Source organism: Copadichromis virginalis, linkage group LG10 (assembly GCF_057382275.1).
Source record: "Copadichromis virginalis isolate Kocher_CV1m ecotype Utaka linkage group LG10, C_Virginalis_male_GT1.1, whole genome shotgun sequence".
Classification (NCBI taxonomy): Eukaryota; Metazoa; Chordata; class Actinopteri; order Cichliformes; family Cichlidae; genus Copadichromis; species Copadichromis virginalis.
Window position 1 is genome coordinate 4,022,276 of NC_140627.1, and position 19,902 is coordinate 4,042,177.

At 43.0% G+C, this 19,902-nt stretch overlaps 2 protein-coding genes across 4 annotated transcripts in view; one reads left to right on the forward strand and one right to left on the reverse strand.

Moving 5' to 3' along the window:
* Positions 1-100: 100 nt before the first annotated feature.
* On the forward strand, positions 101-3,536 carry ckma (creatine kinase, muscle a). The gene is made up of 8 exons (XM_085469527.1): positions 101-201; positions 1,390-1,597; positions 1,721-1,875; positions 2,041-2,173; positions 2,266-2,437; positions 2,548-2,671; positions 2,765-2,954; positions 3,039-3,536. Exons 2-8 carry the CDS (start codon positions 1,405-1,407, stop codon positions 3,215-3,217), a joined length of 1,146 nt encoding a protein of 381 aa, XP_085325653.1. The 5' UTR covers positions 101-201; positions 1,390-1,404; the 3' UTR covers positions 3,218-3,536.
* mark4a (MAP/microtubule affinity-regulating kinase 4a) overlaps positions 3,250-19,902 on the reverse strand; it is a 38,889-nt gene continuing 22,236 nt past the window's right edge. For 2 of the 3 annotated variants that reach the window (XM_085469524.1, XM_085469526.1), the window contains exons 9-17: positions 17,332-17,451; positions 17,150-17,249; positions 16,937-17,046; positions 16,060-16,246; positions 15,588-15,799; positions 14,795-14,898; positions 11,890-12,174; positions 9,195-9,239; positions 3,250-9,095 (exon numbers count right to left, since the gene is read on the reverse strand). In XM_085469524.1, coding sequence (XP_085325650.1) covers positions 8,759-9,095; positions 9,195-9,239; positions 11,890-12,174; positions 14,795-14,898; positions 15,588-15,799; positions 16,060-16,246; positions 16,937-17,046; positions 17,150-17,249; positions 17,332-17,451 — 1,500 coding nt within the window. In that variant the 3' untranslated portion in view covers positions 3,250-8,758. Of the gene's footprint in view, positions 9,096-9,194; positions 9,240-9,811; positions 9,895-11,889; positions 12,175-14,794; positions 14,899-15,587; positions 15,800-16,059; positions 16,247-16,936; positions 17,047-17,149; positions 17,250-17,331; positions 17,452-19,902 lie in introns of all 3 variants that reach the window. The other variant, XM_085469525.1, reaches the window with a different exon arrangement.

Consider the following 19,902-nt stretch of genomic DNA (forward strand, 5'->3'; position numbering starts at 1 on the left):
TCATAAACTGTGCAGTATCAGTGCAGAGGCTCTGGCCAATGAGGCTGCAGTAGGCACTAAAATGGCCAAGCCAATGGCTAGTGTCTGTGTGGTATATAAAGAGGGGCCAGAGACCTCCAGAGTTGGGTGACCCCTATTTTGGCTGTGGTGAACAGGATCTGATCCCAAGGACTGTTACCTCTGTACTTGTCTGGTGTGCAGGTAAAGAAATGATTAGTTTTGTGGGGTTAAAGAAGAGCAGACGTGGAGATATGGATTGGGAGAACAAGCAAAGCATTTAAAATAGCACAAACAATTAGTTCTGGCTACTTTTTCTTTTAATGAAAAGCTGTGGACATGAAGTCCATGATGAAATCAAAGGATAATTGTGCAACAAATCTGGTACATTTGCATCCATATGATGCATTAAAAAAAGAGCTAATTTCATTGAATTGTTCTCCGTTAAGATTAAGCTTAAAGATCATGCTTTAACAGACAGGCTGTGGTTCCAGTGATAACTTGTGTCACTCCACTCTTTATTCTCGCTCTCTGCATATGATTTTCTTTTGGACAGTGATTTATGTGGACAGGTGCTTCGCAGTTTGATACATGTAGGAGAGACAGACTGAAGTCCCCCATGTGTCATCTGCGACTTTTGCTGTTTCAAAGTTACACTTTTGGAGCTTTTTGGCTGTAAACTAATCAGAAAATTGTCACATTGAAAGGGATTACTGATTTAAAGAACGGCTAATTTTGTAAATCAGTTTGGGACTGAGGTGCAGATCATATTTCATGTGATGTAACAAGTGCGTCATTGCATGCATCATGTACGTACTCATGTTGAACAGCTTATCAGGTAATGAGAGTAAGAAGAGTATATATTGTTGGATCGCAGTAGCTGGACAAGTGTGCTGCTAATCAGGCTTCTTTCAGCATTGTGACAATTATACTGTTGCAGAAATCCTGTACAGTGACACAAAGACCTTGTAGTGCTTTCAGTGAAAACACGCCTGTGCTGGAACTGACCAGTCAAGTTTTCATTTATGTGCATTTATGTGTCAATGTGCAATCAGGACAGTTGTGATTGTACGTATAAAGCTTTGCTTGTAGATACTGAGGACATAAAGGGTACACATTCAGATGTACTTGTGCTAAAAATACCCAGCCAACAGGCACTCCTCCCTGTACTCTGTTTCAAAGTGACATCTGAGCTGCTGGAAATTGAGTGACACTTGTTACCAAGATTCCTCTGCCGACACCGCTTAAAACTTGCAGCTGTCACACAGAATATCCCGTATCTCCAAATGCTGCAGAAATTTTGTGACTATTTCGATCACCTCCACAATCTCCAGATGAAACAGTTTATTATCGTTCCAAGATTTAGTCAAAGGCTTTTCCCTCATTTTGCAGTGTTAGAAAGCAATCATGCCTTTCGGAAACACCCACAACAACTTCAAGCTCAACTACAAAGTTGAGGAGGAGTTCCCAGATCTGTCCAAGCACAACAACCATATGGCCAAGGTTCTGACCAAGGAGATATATGGCAAGCTGAGGGACAAACAGACACCCAGTGGCTACACTCTGGATGATGTCATCCAGACTGGTGTAGACAACCCTGGTGAGATATGTTTCATATCAGATAAAGAAATCTGTTTCATTCCTGATTAACATTAGCCATAAAAACTAATTCTTTCATTTCTGTTCCCCCTCCGAACACACACTTCTTACTTACATTCTTCAGGTCACCCCTTCATCATGACTGTTGGCTGTGTTGCTGGTGATGAGGAGTCCTATGAGGTCTTCAAGGATCTGCTTGACCCTGTCATCTCTGACCGTCATGGTGGATACAAGCCCACTGACAAGCACAAGACTGACCTCAACCATGAGAACCTGAAGGTACCGCAGATTTCATGGAGGAGAAGTACCTTAACAAAAGACTTACTGCACAAGTCTTCAGATGTTGAACTGATTTAATGGTTTAGCACATCTGTGCATTGCTCCAGGAACTCTGTTATTTATTTATCTTTTTTCACCTGGGACTCAAAGTTTATTTGTCTTTAGGGTGGTGACGACTTGGACCCCAACTACGTTCTGTCTAGCCGTGTTCGTACTGGTCGCAGCATCAAGGGATTCACCCTGCCCCCCCACAACAGCCGTGGAGAGCGCAGAATTATTGAGAGGCTGTCCATTGAGGGTAAGTATTCAAAGGAAAAGGACTGCGTCTTTGAATTTAAGCATCCAGTGTCAGTATGGACAATATTATCCCTGCTTTGCTCCTAACTGCAGCTCTGAACAGCCTGGATGGTGAGTTCAAGGGAAAGTACTACCCCCTGAACACCATGACTGATGCTGAGCAGGAGCAGCTGATCGCTGATCACTTCCTGTTTGACAAGCCCGTGTCTCCCCTGCTGACCTGCGCTGGTATGGCCCGTGACTGGCCTGATGGCAGAGGCATCTGGTGAGCACTGTCATTAAGTGTTAACAGGCTGAATGTGAAACATTTTCCTTAGAAATCTTTTGTCTGCATTATCTGTGTGTTCCCCTAAATGTGAAACTATATCTGCTCAGGCACAACGAAAACAAGACCTTCTTGGTCTGGGTGAATGAGGAGGATCACCTTCGTGTCATCTCCATGCAGAAGGGTGGCAACATGAGGGAGGTGTTCAGGCGTTTCTGCGTTGGCCTGCAGAAGGTATGCAGATATAACAGGCCTCGGAAAGCCGGGATGAAATGAAAACAATTGTTCAGGATGTTTCCACGACTCTTCTTCTTTCAAACCTGCCAGATTGAGGAGATCTTCAAGAAGCACAACCGTGGCTTCATGTGGAATGAGCATCTCGGGTACATCCTGACCTGCCCCTCCAACCTGGGCACTGGCCTGCGTGGTGGCGTCCATGTCAAACTGTCCAAGCTGAGCACACATCCCAAGTTTGAGGAGATCCTCACCAGGCTGCGTCTGCAGAAGCGTGGCACAGGTAAACACTCATATGCTTGTGGACCAGCTTGAACAGCCCAGTGAAATCTCCACTGCGACTCTGACTTTTGCCCTTTCTCTTTAGGTGGTGTGGACACTGCCTCTGTGGGTGGTGTGTTTGACATCTCCAACGCCGACCGTCTGGGCTCCTCTGAAGTGGAGCAGGTCCAACTGGTGGTTGACGGTGTCAAGCTGATGGTTGAGATGGAGAAGAAGCTGGAGAAGGGAGAGAGCATTGACAGCATGATCCCAGCCCAGAAGTAGAGAGGGACAATCTTCCGTTTTTCTCGTGACCGTTCATGTGTAATCGAGCCAACTGATGGACACGCAGAGGAAACAGCCGCTCAACTAGAGACTCTTGACTCTGAAAACTTCTTTCTCTTCTTTCCTGCTTTTTCTTTTCTCTGTCCTCTTTTTTTTTTTTTAAGTTCTCCCGTGTTGGTTGGTAACATCCTGGGATCAGCCTCCACTGAGCTGGGCTTGCCTGGCGAATGTGGCATCACCTACTTTTTGTTATAAAAAGTAAAGATTATTGAAGCTGCTCATACTGCTCAATAATAAAGTGCCCTGTAAAACAACTAAACGAGTCGTTTTTGTCTTGTTGCAGTATAATCGACAGATAGAGGTTTTGGAAAGTAGTAGCTTTGAAAACAAGATGGCAAAATGACGGAAAAAATTGCCAACATCAGTGAATTTTATTCATCTTCAGCTCCATGTTCTCCTTACGCATCACACCCACTCATTTCAGGTTACAGTTTGCTTCTGATGGGAGGAATTAAACAGTAGAAGAGAGTAAAATTACTCATACAGGTCAAACTGTGTGTGTTCTTAAGTCTCTTTTGCATGTAACATTAACTGTATCCAAAATCAGTTTTGAAATGACAGTGAATGTTAAATACTGAGCCCCTCGGGTTTCTAATACTGTCATCATCCACCATTTAAACCATTTAGACCAGTGATACACCTTTTCCGAGCAGGTATACAAGCATTTACCCAAACGCTCACGTCACCAAAACCTCTTTTTGAGAATTCTTCACAGTAGAATCCCCCTGATTCATCCATCTTATACTATGAGTGAGTTGTTTAACCATAAGTTATTTGCTTTTCTCTTTTTTTCAACCCATTTAGTTCAAAAGTTCCAGCTGAAATGCTCAGCAAACAACCTGAAACGTTTCTATGGCTTGAATGCAGACAGGGACTTGGAAATTCAAGTTAAAACTGCACAATTTATTCCAACTGCAGCTGTCCTCGTGCAGGATCTAAATCATTTTTCTTATGTACGAGGTGCACTCAAAGAGTTCACAGACTCCTGTTGTGCAGCATGGTACGGTCATGTGTACGTAAAAGATGTCAAGTAGGACTTTAAGAGACGTGATTCCACATTTTGTCACTCTATCAACATGAAAACCTGTGACAGACAAAGTTCTGTAGATAGGCTTTTGCACTTTGTACCATGGAGCTGAGGCAGCATGTGGGCATCTTTGACCCAACATTCAGACCCAGGATCTGGCATGAATTTGTCCCTCGGTGTCATATTATTGTTGGGTTTTTACCTCACAACATAAAGAGGCGAATTTGTTGTGATCTGGTGCTATATAAATAAAATCAAACTGCACTGAGTATTTCCAATGTAGAGTTCTATAGTAGCAGCCTACTACAGAACAATCAGCTCAAATGCACGTGCAAGTGTTTGGACCATACCAGCTCACCGCCTGCTCTGCTACACAGAGCCTCGTCTCTGCGACCTTGTCTTCTTCGCCGCAACAAGTCTTGTAATTCTTTGACTGCACCTCATACTCTACGCTGTGGTATGTTTTACGGCATATCCAAAGGCTTCTATAAACTCAAGATGCCCTCTTGAATGAGTGCTGAAGCTATCCTGTTGCAACAAGGTGGAGTGAAGTTACTGTGTCTCACATGAGCCCTTCTGTTACTTTTTGTGAAGGGGGGTGGGGGATATTCTGGCATTTCATTTAGCAACTCATATCTGAAAAGTGACTGTGTGTGTCTGCATTTCACAAAGCTTCCAGTCCAAGGTGTGCATCACATTTCATTTTTTCCAGTATAACCCAAACTCTGAACTCATGCAAGATTGCAGCTTGGTTTTGTTCCCCATTATCACTGACAGAAACTGCTTTAATCTAGAATTACTTCCCTTGCTCTAGCTATAAATAAACCTTGAGCTCTAAGATATATACTATATTCATATATTTTATATACAGCCATCAACTGACTGATATAAATCCTGTTTTTTTTTAATGATATTATTCTAAAAAATAAATAAAGTACCTGTGCAAATATCCACAAATCGAAGTGTTTCACATTTAAGACATTGGCGCCTTCCAGTGGCTAGTTCTGGGTATTACCTATACAGGTACACTGGAAGGAGCTGATTCAAGTCAAAGCAAAGTGCATTGAGGTCTATATTACCTAATGCTAATATACACCACAATGAAAAACGTCCAGGGAGAGGACAAGGACAGACTCCTGATGTCCACTCTGGTGTCTGCTTCTCACCCTGAGGGGGAGGGCAGGTCAACATCGACTTCCCCTGCTGGGCTACGTGAAACAGCAAACACCATACTGGACTGAAAATGTAGAACAATGTGAGAGAGTGGATGATGGCTGACCATTTCCCTGCAATAAAGAAAGACGAATGCTCGACCGGATAAAGTTGGCGGTACGTATGGAGGCGGCGAACAGAAGGTCAGCGATCCCTGTAAAATGTAGGGGTGGGAATGGAATGGGGTGGGGCTGGGTGGTGGGGGTAGGTCACCATGAGCAAAGCCACAACTGAGAGACAGTATTAACAGTAAATCAGCAGCCAAACAATATGATCTCTGTAGCCTACGCAAATATCACAGTACATTATTCACTAAAAACAGGGAGGGAGAATAGAAAGCTCTCGCACTTTTCTCTCTCTCTTTTTTTTGTTTTTTACTTTTTTACATTAAATGTGTATTTTATGAAGGCGCTGGGAGTAGTTCACTTTAAAGGCAACTGGACTAACAAGAAGAAAACACTGTCCACACTGCCTTCGTCGTGCCTTTCCGAATACAGAGCGCTCCCCCCTCCCCTGATCCCCACGGTCATCAGTAATGGACAGAGCAGTTAATACACGTACCACAAGAAAAAGAAAAGAAGAAAGAAAAAGGGCGGGCGTTAGAGGAGTGCACGCCGCCTCTGTGTGTGTGACGGCGAGTGTGTAATCCAAGCGCTTGCGCTGCTGCTTGGCCGATCCACTTTTTGGCGTTTCCCACCGACAGAACTGAGGCGACGACTAAAGTGAGATCACGACTGAGGTGAGATCGCACGGCACAGAATAGAAGCGGCAGAAGAGCTGCCCTGCACTGAAAATACACCAGAAATACTGAATCTCTCTAAGTCTGTGGTGGGGTGAGTGACGGCCCACCTCTGCTAATGACAACTGACTTATTACAAGGCTGCTAAAGAAAAGTGAAGGTTGGTGAAATCTAAATGACTCGGTTGGGGGTCGGTCACAAATACTGAAGGACGTTGATTTTAGCCAATTTTAGCTCCTGTATTTATTATAGAGGGTCATTAAGGACAACTTACTGCACCGAATTATCATATGTAATAATTTAAGAGCGTTATCCCAGCAAACATAGTGAAATATAAATGATGGACATAGCCAGAGTGAAATCAGCAAATGGTTTTTAGCTTTGCATTCTGAAGCCTCAATGGTAGCTTTGTGGCAGCTGCCTTAATAGAATCTTTTTGCCCACACATTATTGCAGTGGACTGCATACAGGTCATACAGACTAACACATGGATACAGCCTCTGTGGCTGACCTATTGGTTTTTGGATTATTCGGGCAATTCTATATTATTTGCCAGATTATTTCTTTATAAATTATCCAAAAGGTACCAATACCACAAACATAGTTCAAAGATCCAGTTCAGTAGCTCATATTAACAAAGATTGGCAGACACCAATGAGCTACAGTTGCACATCTGTTAACACATCTGTAAAGGGACTGTAAAGGCCAACACTGTTTCTGTACCACAGTGCAAGCATGCTATTAAGTGCTGTGAAGAAGATGAGAGTCTATGGAGATTGATTCACATTTGGAGCCTGCCTCAAGTGGCCACTAGAAGAACTGCAGTGTTTGGCACTTGAACTTCTTTTCATTACTGGAGGTTATAACTCGGTTACTACCGGTAATGGGAAAAGAGCACCATCTGTCTTCCCTTTTTTCAACCCACGTGATTGACAGCTTAATTTTGACAGTAACTGTTGGCCTTTTGACTTAAGCATAACGTAGTTTGAGTCATAATTTAGGTGTCATAAATTGGTTTAGATTTAGTTTTGACTGGTAACAGTTGCTCCACACCATTTCCAAAGGATTTTTTTCTTTGACATCAAATGCAAAATGTGTCCACATGTCTGATCTTCTCTTCCTCCCAAGTGCTGGATATTTTGATTCTCACATAAGAAACAGGGAGCATGACAGCTAGCTGTGACGTAGTTGTACCATTTCACAGTGGCAGATCATATATGCGCATCTAACCTTTCTACACTTCTACACAACTTCATTAGTTCTGATTGGATCTCATCTCTCCAGGATGTTTTCATATCAGTTTTATCTGTGGATGAAAGTGCATTTCATCACACTTTTTGTCCTCCTGCATTAGCTTTTATTTAGTTATCGCCTTGTTTATGTCTGAAAAAGCATTTTGTTGATGACTCTCTGTGATAAATGATCAGCTGATCAGGATAAGAAATGTTTCCCTCGTGGTGAGAATGTTTTGTCCTCTCTTTGTAATCAGCACATTTTTCCCTTTGGAACTATTTTTCAACCCATGTTGGATGTTTAGAATGAGCACTGATCTAACTCACCACTGAAATGTTTGCTGGGATAATAAAAGGAGGAAATCAGCTGGACTGATTTAGCGTTAAAGAAGGCTGAAAAATGGAGCTTGACCTTACAGTTACTACTGACCGACATTAGCTAAATTTGAAGCGTCTGCTCTCGTCACTCAGAGAAACTAATGTGACTGAGAGGCCATAACTCCGTGCTGCACTCAAGCTTCTGACTGGCTGTTTCAACGGCCCGTCAACCCCATCCCCTGACCTTAATCCGGCGTGTTTGTCACTGCTGTATTTACCCGACTCAAAGCAACGTAACACTGCGGCTGCTCGTCTGATTGCTGAGTTGGACCATTTCCTTGTTTGTGCATGTTACTATTTCAGCAGGATAACTATCGGTGAGGGGGGAATATTAAAAATTTTAAAAACAAAACAGTAACACAATGTAAAGGTGACATATAAAAAAAAAGTGTTAAAAAAAGGATGGATGAGGATGTCAGACAGACAGGAGGTGATTTTCTGCAGTGGTGAAAGTGACAGTGAGTAAAAACAATGACCAGAACAATAAATAACAAAATAAAGAGTCATTATGGCTAGGAGTAGCAATAAAAAATATTCAACTTATTCCATCTGATCCAGGTCCAGTGGGAGCAGTAGCTCAGGGAAGGGAAAGCTGAGCTGTGTTGGGTAGGGTGGAGAGAGAAGGGGGCAGGGGGTAGGAGGGTGGATGTTTTAGTCTGTATGACTTTACGGATCAGGTGTGTGTCTATCAGTGTGTGTGTGTGTGTGTGTGCGTGTGTGCGTGCAGGGGGGAGGTTAGTCTTGAAAGAGACAGAAGGAGACATCTTTTCTTTCGGGTCCAGCCCCTCACCTCTTCTCTGTTTTTTTGTTTTCCTTTTTTGATTTCCTTTGCGCACATACATCAACAACACTCACACGGAACCACGCACTCGTATGCAAACGCACCCTCTCGATCAAAGTTCAAGGTCCTTAGAGATTTGGGTGGCAATGTCCCGAAAAGCTAGCGGCGCCCCCCAGAGTCGCGTGTAGCGCACCCCGTTAGAAGTCTCAGAGGTGCCTGTGGAAAGATGGCACACCTCGGCCTCGAAAGCCACGCGGCCCCCTGCCACGCCGTGGGTGCAGGAGAGCAGAAAGGGGCCGGCGTGGTGGACCTGGCAGCCACATCCGAGAGCTGCCTCCCGCAGAGCCAATACCACCTCCGCAGGGTCCCGCCGCCCGCCGCCTCTCAGATCCCAGCCACGTCCGACGGCCCGGGGCTCGGACGCTTTTTGATACCCAGGTAGATGGCAACTGAGGAGAGGGAGGGAAGAACAGGAAGAAAAAGGTCAGACATCTGACATCCTCTCTGTTTCTAAACGCTATCGACACAGGCAGAACTTATGTACTTACCTTGTGACCGCAAATCTCCTGATTCCCTCAGATTCATTTGTGACCCTGTTGGACAAACAGGCATCGTAAGAGGTAATCCACCAGAGCACAACGAGCCTCATGATGAGACGGCATTAACAAGTGGATATTAAATGTGGAACTGAGCAAGCATCAGCAACAACAAGCATGTGATGTTGCAAAACAACTTGTCCTGACAAAGGCACTCCTCACTCACTCACGACTTCTAAAGCATGCAGATATAAACAGTTTCCTTCAGCTTCTGTGTTACGACGTTTTCATTTTACTTACTTTCATTTACTCAACTTCACATGGAGAAAACATTAAATGATTTTTACCCCACCAACCACAAACTGGAAACACTATTCCTACAGGTATACACAGGATGCTAGTGGATAGTCTTTATAGACGATGACACTGATTCTTCCTTGATTGCAACCATGCTTGAAAACAAGTGTGTGGGACCTGGACAGAATGAAGACCATTCACGAGGCATGCAGACAAGCAGTATGAAAAAACATCAGGCATTTCTGAACTTGAGCAAATTCCAGTGTGAGCAGGCAGACAGGAAATGGGCAGCACAGGCAGACAAGAAAGAAGAGCGAGACATGGAAACTTACTAACTGTTTTTGATCCTTGTGGAAGAGTACAACCCGAGACTGATTTGTTTGAGCCCTGGCGCTTGGACGGGTCAAGATTGACCCTGATGCCATGACACGGAGAAAAGAGAACAAGATAAAGATGGAGAAAAAAGAGGGAGTAAAGGGTAAGAGCAGGGGATTTGGGGGAGGAGTAAGAGAGAGTATAAGTGAATCACAGGAAAGCAAGTGGTGGAAAAAGAGTGCAGCGCTGCAGCTGATTGGCAAGGATGAAGCTGAGGTTTGATAAGATTAGACATGTGTGATTATGATGACTGGGAGGGAGAGGGGATAATCCGGGGCCGCAGCAGGGCTTGCTGAAAGGCCTGGGTGGATAAAATGTTTTGATAAGCATGGATCCATCCCAGGCTGTGCTCAAGATGAAACACAGAACTTTACATCAACTCTACATGACTTTGTTTCATGCATTTGACGTCCTTGGTTTGAGTTCATAAGAATCTTACACCAACTGGAACAGCAAAGAAAGCCATAAACAAAAATCAAAAAACAAAAACATGTGAGAGACACTTGTGTCCTTTTTTCAATAACCATATAAGAATATGGAAATTGAATAAAAGCTATGTACATGTAGCAAGGGCTACACTATGAGGTAGTGTAACAGATTCATTATTAAGACTGTTTCCTACTGTGCTTAAAATTAATAAGATCAAGTAAAATGGATGTCTCATGTCAAGCTCTGTAGTGAGCCAGCACAGAGGTTTTATCCTTTTTTGTTCTTCTGCATGTTTATGGATTAACACAACTTCAGTCACGAGTGAGAAGCAGCAGTCCAAGACAAACGGCAGCAGCTGTCTTGAGAAGTGAAATTTCCCAAGAAGTACTCTCACCCAACGTCACATTAACACAACATAATACCAACATAGCGTTAGCTTAGCATACAAACACGTGTATATTGGGGGTGTTCAAATTCATAGGCTGCATCCTCCCGAGGGCCCGGCCTTCACAGTCTAAGTGGGCCGGGTCCTCCGAAGGCCAGGTAGGCGGAAGTGAGCAGCTGTGAAACTGGACGGTCTAGCCTTCAGTTTTGCGTCATCGCTGCCTCGGTGGAGTTTAATAAACTTGGCCGTCTGCTCCTTGCTATCTAAAATATAACAGGACCCTGGTGTAAATTCTCGATCATCTCACACTTCTGTTTAATCAGTTTTCCCTTTGACATTTATTCAGCTGTAATCTCAGCCAAACCGATTTACTCATGAACAAATAAAACACTGAAAGCCAAACAATAACATCCTTCAACTCTGGGGAAAAGGAGCACGCATTTGGAGGAGTCTATGAATTTGGACAGCCTTCGTCGCGTTGCTGTGACGTAATCGGCCTACAAATGTGGCCTCAGGAGGATGCAGCCTATGAATATGGACACCCCTATTATCTTCTTAATAAGTAGTAACTGCTAATGTTATAGCAAGTGGTTTCCACAAATGTATGATGCAGGGAGAAGCTGTGAGTCTGCTTCTGTTAAAAGTAAAAAAAACAAAAACAAAACAGCTCCAGCTTTCTTAAAAAGACTACAGCTTTTGTAGAGTATAGCTTATGTCAGTGCTTAAGGATACAGGTAACAGAACTACACTCACATACTACAAGCTACTGTGTTCAAAGCCTAACCAATGAAAATTTCAAGTCATTCAGGAAACGACCAGCTGGTTGATTTTACTTGAATTTGTAATATTTAAAAAACTTGAAGGCGTTTGGAGGTGAACTGGAGCACAGCTTTTATAACGTGCTTCTAGTCTTTATGCTAAGGTAAGCTAATGTCTCATAGCTCATTTATATTGAAGGAATACATAAGCCATACTATTAAATGTTCTCATCTCGAGCCATTACTTTAAACAATATCATTCTATTGATTATTTATTATCCTATCACTTGCAGAAGAGGCGGCTTGTACAAAGAGCAGTTTTCCCAGGCTGTAAATACTTTCCTGGTTAAATCAAAGAAGTTTTGATTTCATCGCCTAATGAAGACCTACAAAGCTACAGAAACTGTCATGTTTCTTGTATTCAGCAGTACTACTATACAGATCACACGTAGTGCAAGTCTACCTGCGAGTGAGTTTCGAGGTCAGCTTGGTGAAGAGGTTGGAGGTGGCCCTGGTGCGGGCATGGGTCAATGGGCTGGTGTCGTGGTGCGACAGAGTGGGTGAAGTGGGCGGGGCCGAGTAGACCGGGGGACCACGATCCCTCAGCTGTCCCCCGTGAAAGGTGCTGCGGATTGTGGAGCCTCGAGTCAGGCGGCATCGGTCTGAGGAGGAAGATGAGCCTGTAGCTCCAGCTGCAGAAATGCTGAGCGTGGAGGGAGACGCTGCCGGCATGCGGTGGCCCAGGGAACTGGAGCGAGGAAGAAAAATAAACAGGATTTAGTCTTTAGTCTTATTGACTTATAATTTTTGATAATCTGGCCTTTGAGTCTGACATCATTAGCCGTTTCCGGGTCCAAACTCCGCCTCTAGTCCCAAAATCAAACAAACACTGACAAACTGTCTAAATTCATCTTTAATAAAATGATCAGTGTAGCTTCTTCACAAGGTGTAACAATTAAGTTTAACATCCAGGCATCCATGAAAGCAGGATTTATGGAGTTTAACGGCGTTGGGAGTTAGCTCGCTAGTTTCCATCTAAAGACGACATAACATGTTCTGACTCAGGGATTTCTGAAAAAATTACACAATTAGAAAGTACAGCAGTGATGTTTGTAGGGTTACTGAGGGGGGACTAGCTGGTATATAATGATGTGCTACGTAGTGGCTAGCTACACGGCTATGGTTAGCATAACATAAACACATTAGCACAGTGAAGCTGGAGGATGAATGCTAACTTTTTTCCACTTGATAAAAGTTAACGTGAGGGTTCCTGATGGTTAAGGACAAACGCAATCGCATTTCAGGATGCTGTAAACGGACCAAACTCCAGTCAGGAGAACAACTGAGATAATCCATCCACAACACAAGGTTAGTCATTAATACAGTGGTTTGCAAAAGTATTCGGCCCCCTTGAACTTTTCCACATTTTGTCAAATTACAGCCACAAACATGAATCAATTTTATTGCAATTCCATGTGAAAGACCAACACAAAGGGGTGTACACCTGAGAAGTGAAACGAAAATCATACATGATTCCAAACATTTTTTTTACAAATAAATAACTGCAAAGTGGGGTGTGCGTAATTATTCAGCCCCCTTTGGTCTGAGTGCAGTCAGTTGCCCATAGACATTGCCTGATGAGTGCTAATAACTAAATAGAGTGCACCTATCGCTTACGGATATTTGCCATGTTAATGCAGTTATGGCGTTAAGGTCATTTTAAAGAGATTAACGCTGACAGCACTAATTGTAAGGTTTTAAAAACTGAGCTTTAAAACATGCTGTTGATGAATAGTGGTAAAAAAAAAATCACAGTTAATTTTGCAAATTGGCCACATTATCAACAAGACAACCACGTCATGGTTAAAAGGATGTCGTATTCTTTTCAGAACGTACCAATATGTTGGCATCTTCAACTCCGTCTCCACCATCTCCAAACCATACATCACAGCAGGTCATTACCATCTTCTAAACCTTTTTACTCTTGCTGCTGTCCCACCACACACCTCACTGTCCTCATACATGTCCTGCACCACCCACATACTTTTCTGCCACTCCTGAGTTCCTCATGCTGTACCACAGTTCCTCTCTTGTCACCCTATCACATGCTTTCTCTAGATCCACAAAGACACAGTGAAGCTCATTCTGACCTTCTCTATACTATATCCCAAACCAAACATCCCATCTGTAGTGCTCACTGTTCGTCACCTGTCTTCTTAACCTAGCTTCAACAACCATAGTTTCATGGTCGACCTTTTCCCTCTACAGTTATTACAGCTCTGTACATGACCCTTGTTCTAAAAAAAGCATACCAGCACACACTTCATTCCTCGAGGATCCTTTCACTCAGACTGTGTTAAACAATCTGGTCTCTGCTAGACGTTTTCATATCTCCGCAGATATGTTGCTTAGACTGATCCCCTTTTCATTTTTCATCCCCTTCAAGCTGCCCTCCTTGCTAACCCCCTTCATTTCTTATTTCACTAATTTTCCTCCATCCTCTCTCTCCCATTTTCTACATACATCAGCTCCTCAATATACTCTTTCCATCTTCTCAACACACTCTTGTCACTTGTTAGCCCATTTCCATCTCTATCCTTAATTCCAGCTCTGTCTCACTGCATAGCCGATTGATACAAGTCTTTTTCTCCGTCCTTAGTGTCCAGCCTCGCATGCAGCTAACTATAAGCCTCATCCTTTGCCACCTCTCTCTTTGCCTCTCAGTGCACCTGTCTACTTTCTTCTTCTTCCTGACTACCTACTTTTTCTTTGCTAACCTCTTCTTTTAAATATTGTCCTGTACTTCATCCTGAACCATCTCAATCCTTCTTGAACTCTGCGAAACGCTCTTCCTTCATCAACTTCCACCACTTAATCCTTGCCTCTGCCTTTACGCACTTCCTCTTCTTGGCCAAAGCGATCCTATAGACCTCCATCCTGACACAGATACAGTATCAGCCAGCTCTCTCCCTTTACATTTACAGCCCTCTCACCTCCACATTCCTGCCTTCTTTTTTCCTATTGCTGCCTACCAACATGCCTTCCACCTCTCCTCTTCCTTTGTCTTTGGTCAACAGCACCACATTGACTGATAGCCTACTGATTTGGTATGGTAATCTCTTGCTTTAGGATCTGCATATTTGATTCAGCCGAGATTTTATGCTGGATGCCCTCCCTGGCATAACCCTCACCCTCACCAGGACACTGACTTGTGGTGCCCTGTGACTCAGTTCGTAAATATTATCAGAACAAAGGACTAAAAACCCCAATCCAATCCACCTTCCTTTGAAGGTTAATGATACCAAATATCTGCTACCCGCTTAAAGTCTCTGTGAATCTGTACGACTACTGACGACACAAAGTGGTACCTGTTGTCTTTGCCGTTCTGCAGAAGAGAGTGTCTATCAGTTCCTGAACGGTCGGTGCACACATATGTATTCCGGCGTGTCATGGCGCTTCCGGGGATGTTATTCTATCCGAGGAGAAGAGTAATTTCAGAACACATATTAGCTTAGAGAGTTGTTGAGGAAATTAAACTGTGATTCATACAGTGAAGCTGTACTGTAATGCAAATCCATGACCTGTACTGAACTTTGACATTTTACAAAGATATCTGTTGGAGCTACATTGGAAGCAGACAGGACCACGGCTGAGTGAATATAAAACACCTAGAATGCATTTTTTAAATGTTACAATATTTATTACAATGTTACAATATTTATTACAATTTACAGACCTCCAACAAACCATTTTAACCTTTTAACAACATGAAAACAAGATTTGTATCTAAAAATCTACCTTAAAAAAGGTAGACAAAAAATATATATATAGTTTTAAGGATAAAAAAGCCATAGCTTCGCGATTATGTAAATAATTATTTTAGGCCTTTCCTTATTTTCCATTATATATACACATCTATACATATATATACATATAGACATATATATGTCCTTCTGACTATACACAGCACAAGGTTTGTGTTTTTTTAACTTGTCTAAGAAGCTATACAACCTTAATGACTACTTATGTGAGTGCTAACAGTAGTAAAACTATACTTGCTGAGGAGTAGTGAAGACCAACTTTCCGATTCTTGCAGTAAAACCTATGCTCTTGGTTCGATGCCCAGCTTTCTGCTTCTTGAAGAGTAAATGTGTCACTTACCGTGGTGGCAGTCATGTCTTTGCGACGGTCTGGGATTTCAGACTTGTTGGGGTTGTTGGCACTGCTAACCATTGGACTAGAGGGAGGCAGGCTGCGGCTCCCCATCACACTGCAGCTAGCCTTGCGCGGAGGCATCCTTCCCTCCCGCAGTTCTCGGTCGCCCGTGCTGGTTGGGCTCCGCTTGGGGTGCATGACGGGCATGGAGGGCCCGCCTTTGTTGTGGAGGACAGCAGAGCACAGACACATAGGAATTCATATAAGGAATATTCTGTGGATGACTGGGTGAAAGCAGAGCTGTCACAACAGTGCTCACAGACCTAAATAAGACCCTCATTTGAATAACTGCCAATTAGAAAACCTTCCTTGTCATATCAGCCGAGACCCAATGACAGTTTGTGGTCACTGGACAAGGAGGAAGTTCGTGGTTCCAGATTTCATCACAGCTCAGAAAGAGTTTAGAAAAGAGACTCACAGAAGTCACTGTGTCGTCGCTGCCTGTGGTAGGTGGAGGCACTACGCTGAGTCTTGCTATGTGACGAAGAGGTGGAGGAGGAGGAGGAGCCAGTGGCTGAGGAGTGCTTGTTGGTCCCGTTGGTGATAGGGCTGGGTCGTACCCTCGCCAGGGACAGGCTACTAGCAGTGCGGGCGTCACTGCCGTCCTATAATGTCCCAGTGATATTGGACAGAATGATATTAGAAAGTGTGACAGTGCAGAGGGTTTGAAGAGATAAGGAGATGGTATGTAGTGATTTCAGACACAAAGATTGGAGTCAGAATTTGGAATAAGGGCTCTGAGAAGAGATATGAAAAAAGAGATTTTTGAAAACACACAACAAACAATTAAATAATATTAATTTTGTCCCATTGGACCCATTGATCCTTGCCAGATACGGTCTGCATCGATATGCACTGCAACATTGACTGAGCTAAGGAGAATGTGTGGCTATCTGGCTTTATGTTGTTTATCTACAAGCCTGGTAAAGGCATCATACTATTCTAAACTAGGCAAACTTAAACACTGATGCAAACGATTCCAATTCCTGGTGATCCAGCACTAACATCTGCACCACCGTACTGGCTGGAAAGGCGGTGCAGTGGTTAGCACTGTTTCCTCACAGTCCAAAGGTTCTTGGTCCAGTGTCTTGCATCCAGTGTGCATGTTCTCTGTGTGCGTTTAAACCAGAAACTTCATCCTCAAGTTCAAAGGTAAACTGTTGATTCTAAACTGGTTATGTGTGAAGATGGAAGGTAGATAAAGCACTGAAGCGCTGTGTGGAAAAGGTTAATGTACCTTATAGTCAAATATGCATAAATAAATAATACAGGTAAGATACATCTACAGAACTCACATCGCCTTTGCGGCCAAGCAGTAGGTAGGTAGCGGTGACCTCGTTATATTTTTGATTAAGCAGAGAGTCCTTGATTTCCTCTGGAGTGAAGCCCATCCCGACCATAACCTCTGAACCAAAAAAATAAACAAAGATGAAGGTAAGAAAACACAGATGACCTTGTATCCTAATTACATAGAGCTCAGTGGACAGGCTGACAGCCCACTGACTCACCGATGCGAGCTGGATCACTGTAGTCCTCAACAGGTTCTATATGAGGCTTCAGTTCATCCCCCTCGTACCCTGCATTTATCCACTTGTCCTTCATGACTTGCTGTAGAAGCGGAAAGACAGAAGAGCTTCACATTAGCGGGAATTTCACAACACGTCTGCTCTGTTAATTGTGCGACGCTCACCTCAAGTGTGCAGCGTTTGGCGGGATTGAGCACCAGGAATCGGCGAAGGATGCCTTCACAGTCTGTGGACATATAGAAGGGCACGCGGTACTTTCCCCTCAGCACGCGCTCCCTCAGTTCCTGTTGGCCACATCAAATACATGTTTTTCCATATTTCCTTCAGCATAACACGAGAAGAACAAGACCAGGTCATTCATGTTCATTACCAATAGTGACATATGTGACAAATGAAATATACATCGGTCTCTACCATTCCTTTAGTGGAGCTCTGGGAGGAGGGAGGCATTCATTCATTGCCAACTATTAAATTTGAGATAAAAGTTCTATTCTTCATTTTTTATTCAGCATGGCCGACTGCACGGAGTAATGATATTACAAACAGAAGACTGATGATGATGCCTTAGTGTACAAACCATCTGAATGGAGTCCTTCCATGCTGCCGAAAGTCTAGCTACATTTGCCACATCCTTTCCTCTGACAGCTGTTTACTTTGATTCTCCAGGCATTATGGTATGTCAAAAAAGATGTTGCTGAAACGGTAATGGCTGTGAACGGCTAAAATCTGCAAACATACACTAAATGAAACAGTAGATAAAATCACATAAATGAGAAGAATTTTGAACAGCAGTCTTGAACTCAGCAACTTTGTACTATTGTTCAAACTCTTTTTAATTTTAGCAGTATGTACATATTTTTGGACATATTAAATAACTAGCCTGCTTTCTGAGAAATGCATCACCAACAAGAAGCACTCTGAGAGCCCAAACCTCCGCCAAGGCAGCTCTCTGTCTGGGCAGTATTTTAATGAAATGGAAATAGAAATGGAATTGGTGAGGTCAGAGGTCAAATGTGACATCATATTTGGATGCAAACTACAAGGTGAAGGCCTGTTGAAATCATGTGTGACATCTCCAGAACATAATGTCAGCATAAGCAAATATGCACATTTGTTTTAACATTTATGATTCTTTTATTTTTATCACTTAGAGAAATTAGAAAACGTCTGAAATGCAAAACGCAAGAAAGATAATCGTGTGCTTGTTGTTGCTGCAATGTGGAAACTGCACAGAGTACAGCGCTCCACTTGCTGCATGATGGACAGACCAGATATCTACAACAGTTGTCAGCATTTTACAGCATGCAACAGTTTTTAGAGGCCTCAGTAGCTGAATGGCAACATTTATATTTGTCTATTAGCTGATTAAATATGGCCTGAATACACCACCATTTTAAATCCTATCAGTTCAGTAGTGTGATGGCTTCCTAATCAATCCTAACTCTTGTAATTAAATGCATTTTGACTGTTTTGGCATTTATGTCTGATATGTATGTGCCACCCACACTGTCTACATTTTAATAAACATGCACCAATCAGCCACAACACGGCTGACTGGTGTGCCTTGTGCTGCCAAAACCTCTGACATGTCAGGGGATGGATACAGGACCTCTGCGGGAGTCCTTTGGTTTCTGGCACTGGAATGCTACTTGGGCATCCTTTGTGGATCCTCCAAACAAGCATCTGTGGTTCAGGATTATTTGGTGCATTCAGAGGATGCTTGGCCAAATTTGAATCAGAGGATATTGCATGTTCAGTCAGCAGCTAATTGTCCTGTTTTTGAGTTATGTTTGAGGTATGGGAGGTGGTGTGGGATTTGGAAGTGCCAGGAGGGCTGTTTGGTCTGCAAATAACCCACTTCCTACCCATTTAGGTGGGTGGTACTAGTCAAAGTTACTTTCACATAAATGCTGTGATGCAAGGTTTCCCAGCCCAACATTGCATTGTAACTAGCAGTGTTGGGTAAGTTACTTTAAATTAGTAACTTAGTTACATTACTAGTTACTTCTATCAAAAGTAACTCAGTTACTTCAAGTTACTTGTTACTTTCAAAGTAACTAGTTACTAGGGAAAGTAACTTTGTTTTTACTCAGAATTCTCTTGTTAATGTTGCTTCCATAACTGGATACCCAGCAAGATTGCCAGTCTTCTAGCTTGTTTACTTGCCACAGTGCACTGTGCCACCTACCAACAGAAAGGAAAAGATAATGTGCATATTTCCACGAGAGAAATCCCACGCCTGGACCGTCGTTGACCGCCGCCATGACTCTAGCCTACATCACAGCGTCACGTGCGCTTTTTACATCCAACACGAAAACTGCAGTCGTGGTGCTTTCGATTGTACTCAGAACTCGGAAATTCTGCCTTCTGAATAGGAAGATGTAGGTAACACCAGACTGCAGATGAGCTGCATACACCATTATAGGAAAATCATAAAGCCTTTGAATGAAAACAAACGCTATTGTGACAGTGATGTTCTCTGTGTTGATGGTATACAGTGGGGCAAAAAAGTATTTAGTCAGCCACCGATTGTGCAAGTTCCCCCACCTAAAATGATGACAGAGGTCAGTAATTTGCACCAGAGGTACACTTCAACTGTGAGAGACAGAATGTGAAAAAAAAATCCATGAATCCACATGGTAGGATTTGTAAAGAATTTATTCGTAAATCAGGGTGGAAAATAAGTATTTGGTCAATAACAAAAATACAACTCAATACTTTGTAACATAACCTTT

Bases quoted from the DNA above. Each gene is read 5' to 3' on its own strand.
- ckma (XM_085469527.1), top strand. From the start codon at position 1,405: ATGCCTTTCGGAAACACCCACAACAACTTCAAGCTCAACTACAAAGTT. The intron at 2,174-2,265 runs GTAAGTATTCAA...TCCTAACTGCAG, and splicing joins TGAGAGGCTGTCCATTGAGG to CTCTGAACAGCCTGGATGGT. The intron at 2,955-3,038 runs GTAAACACTCAT...CTTTCTCTTTAG, and splicing joins TCTGCAGAAGCGTGGCACAG to GTGGTGTGGACACTGCCTCT.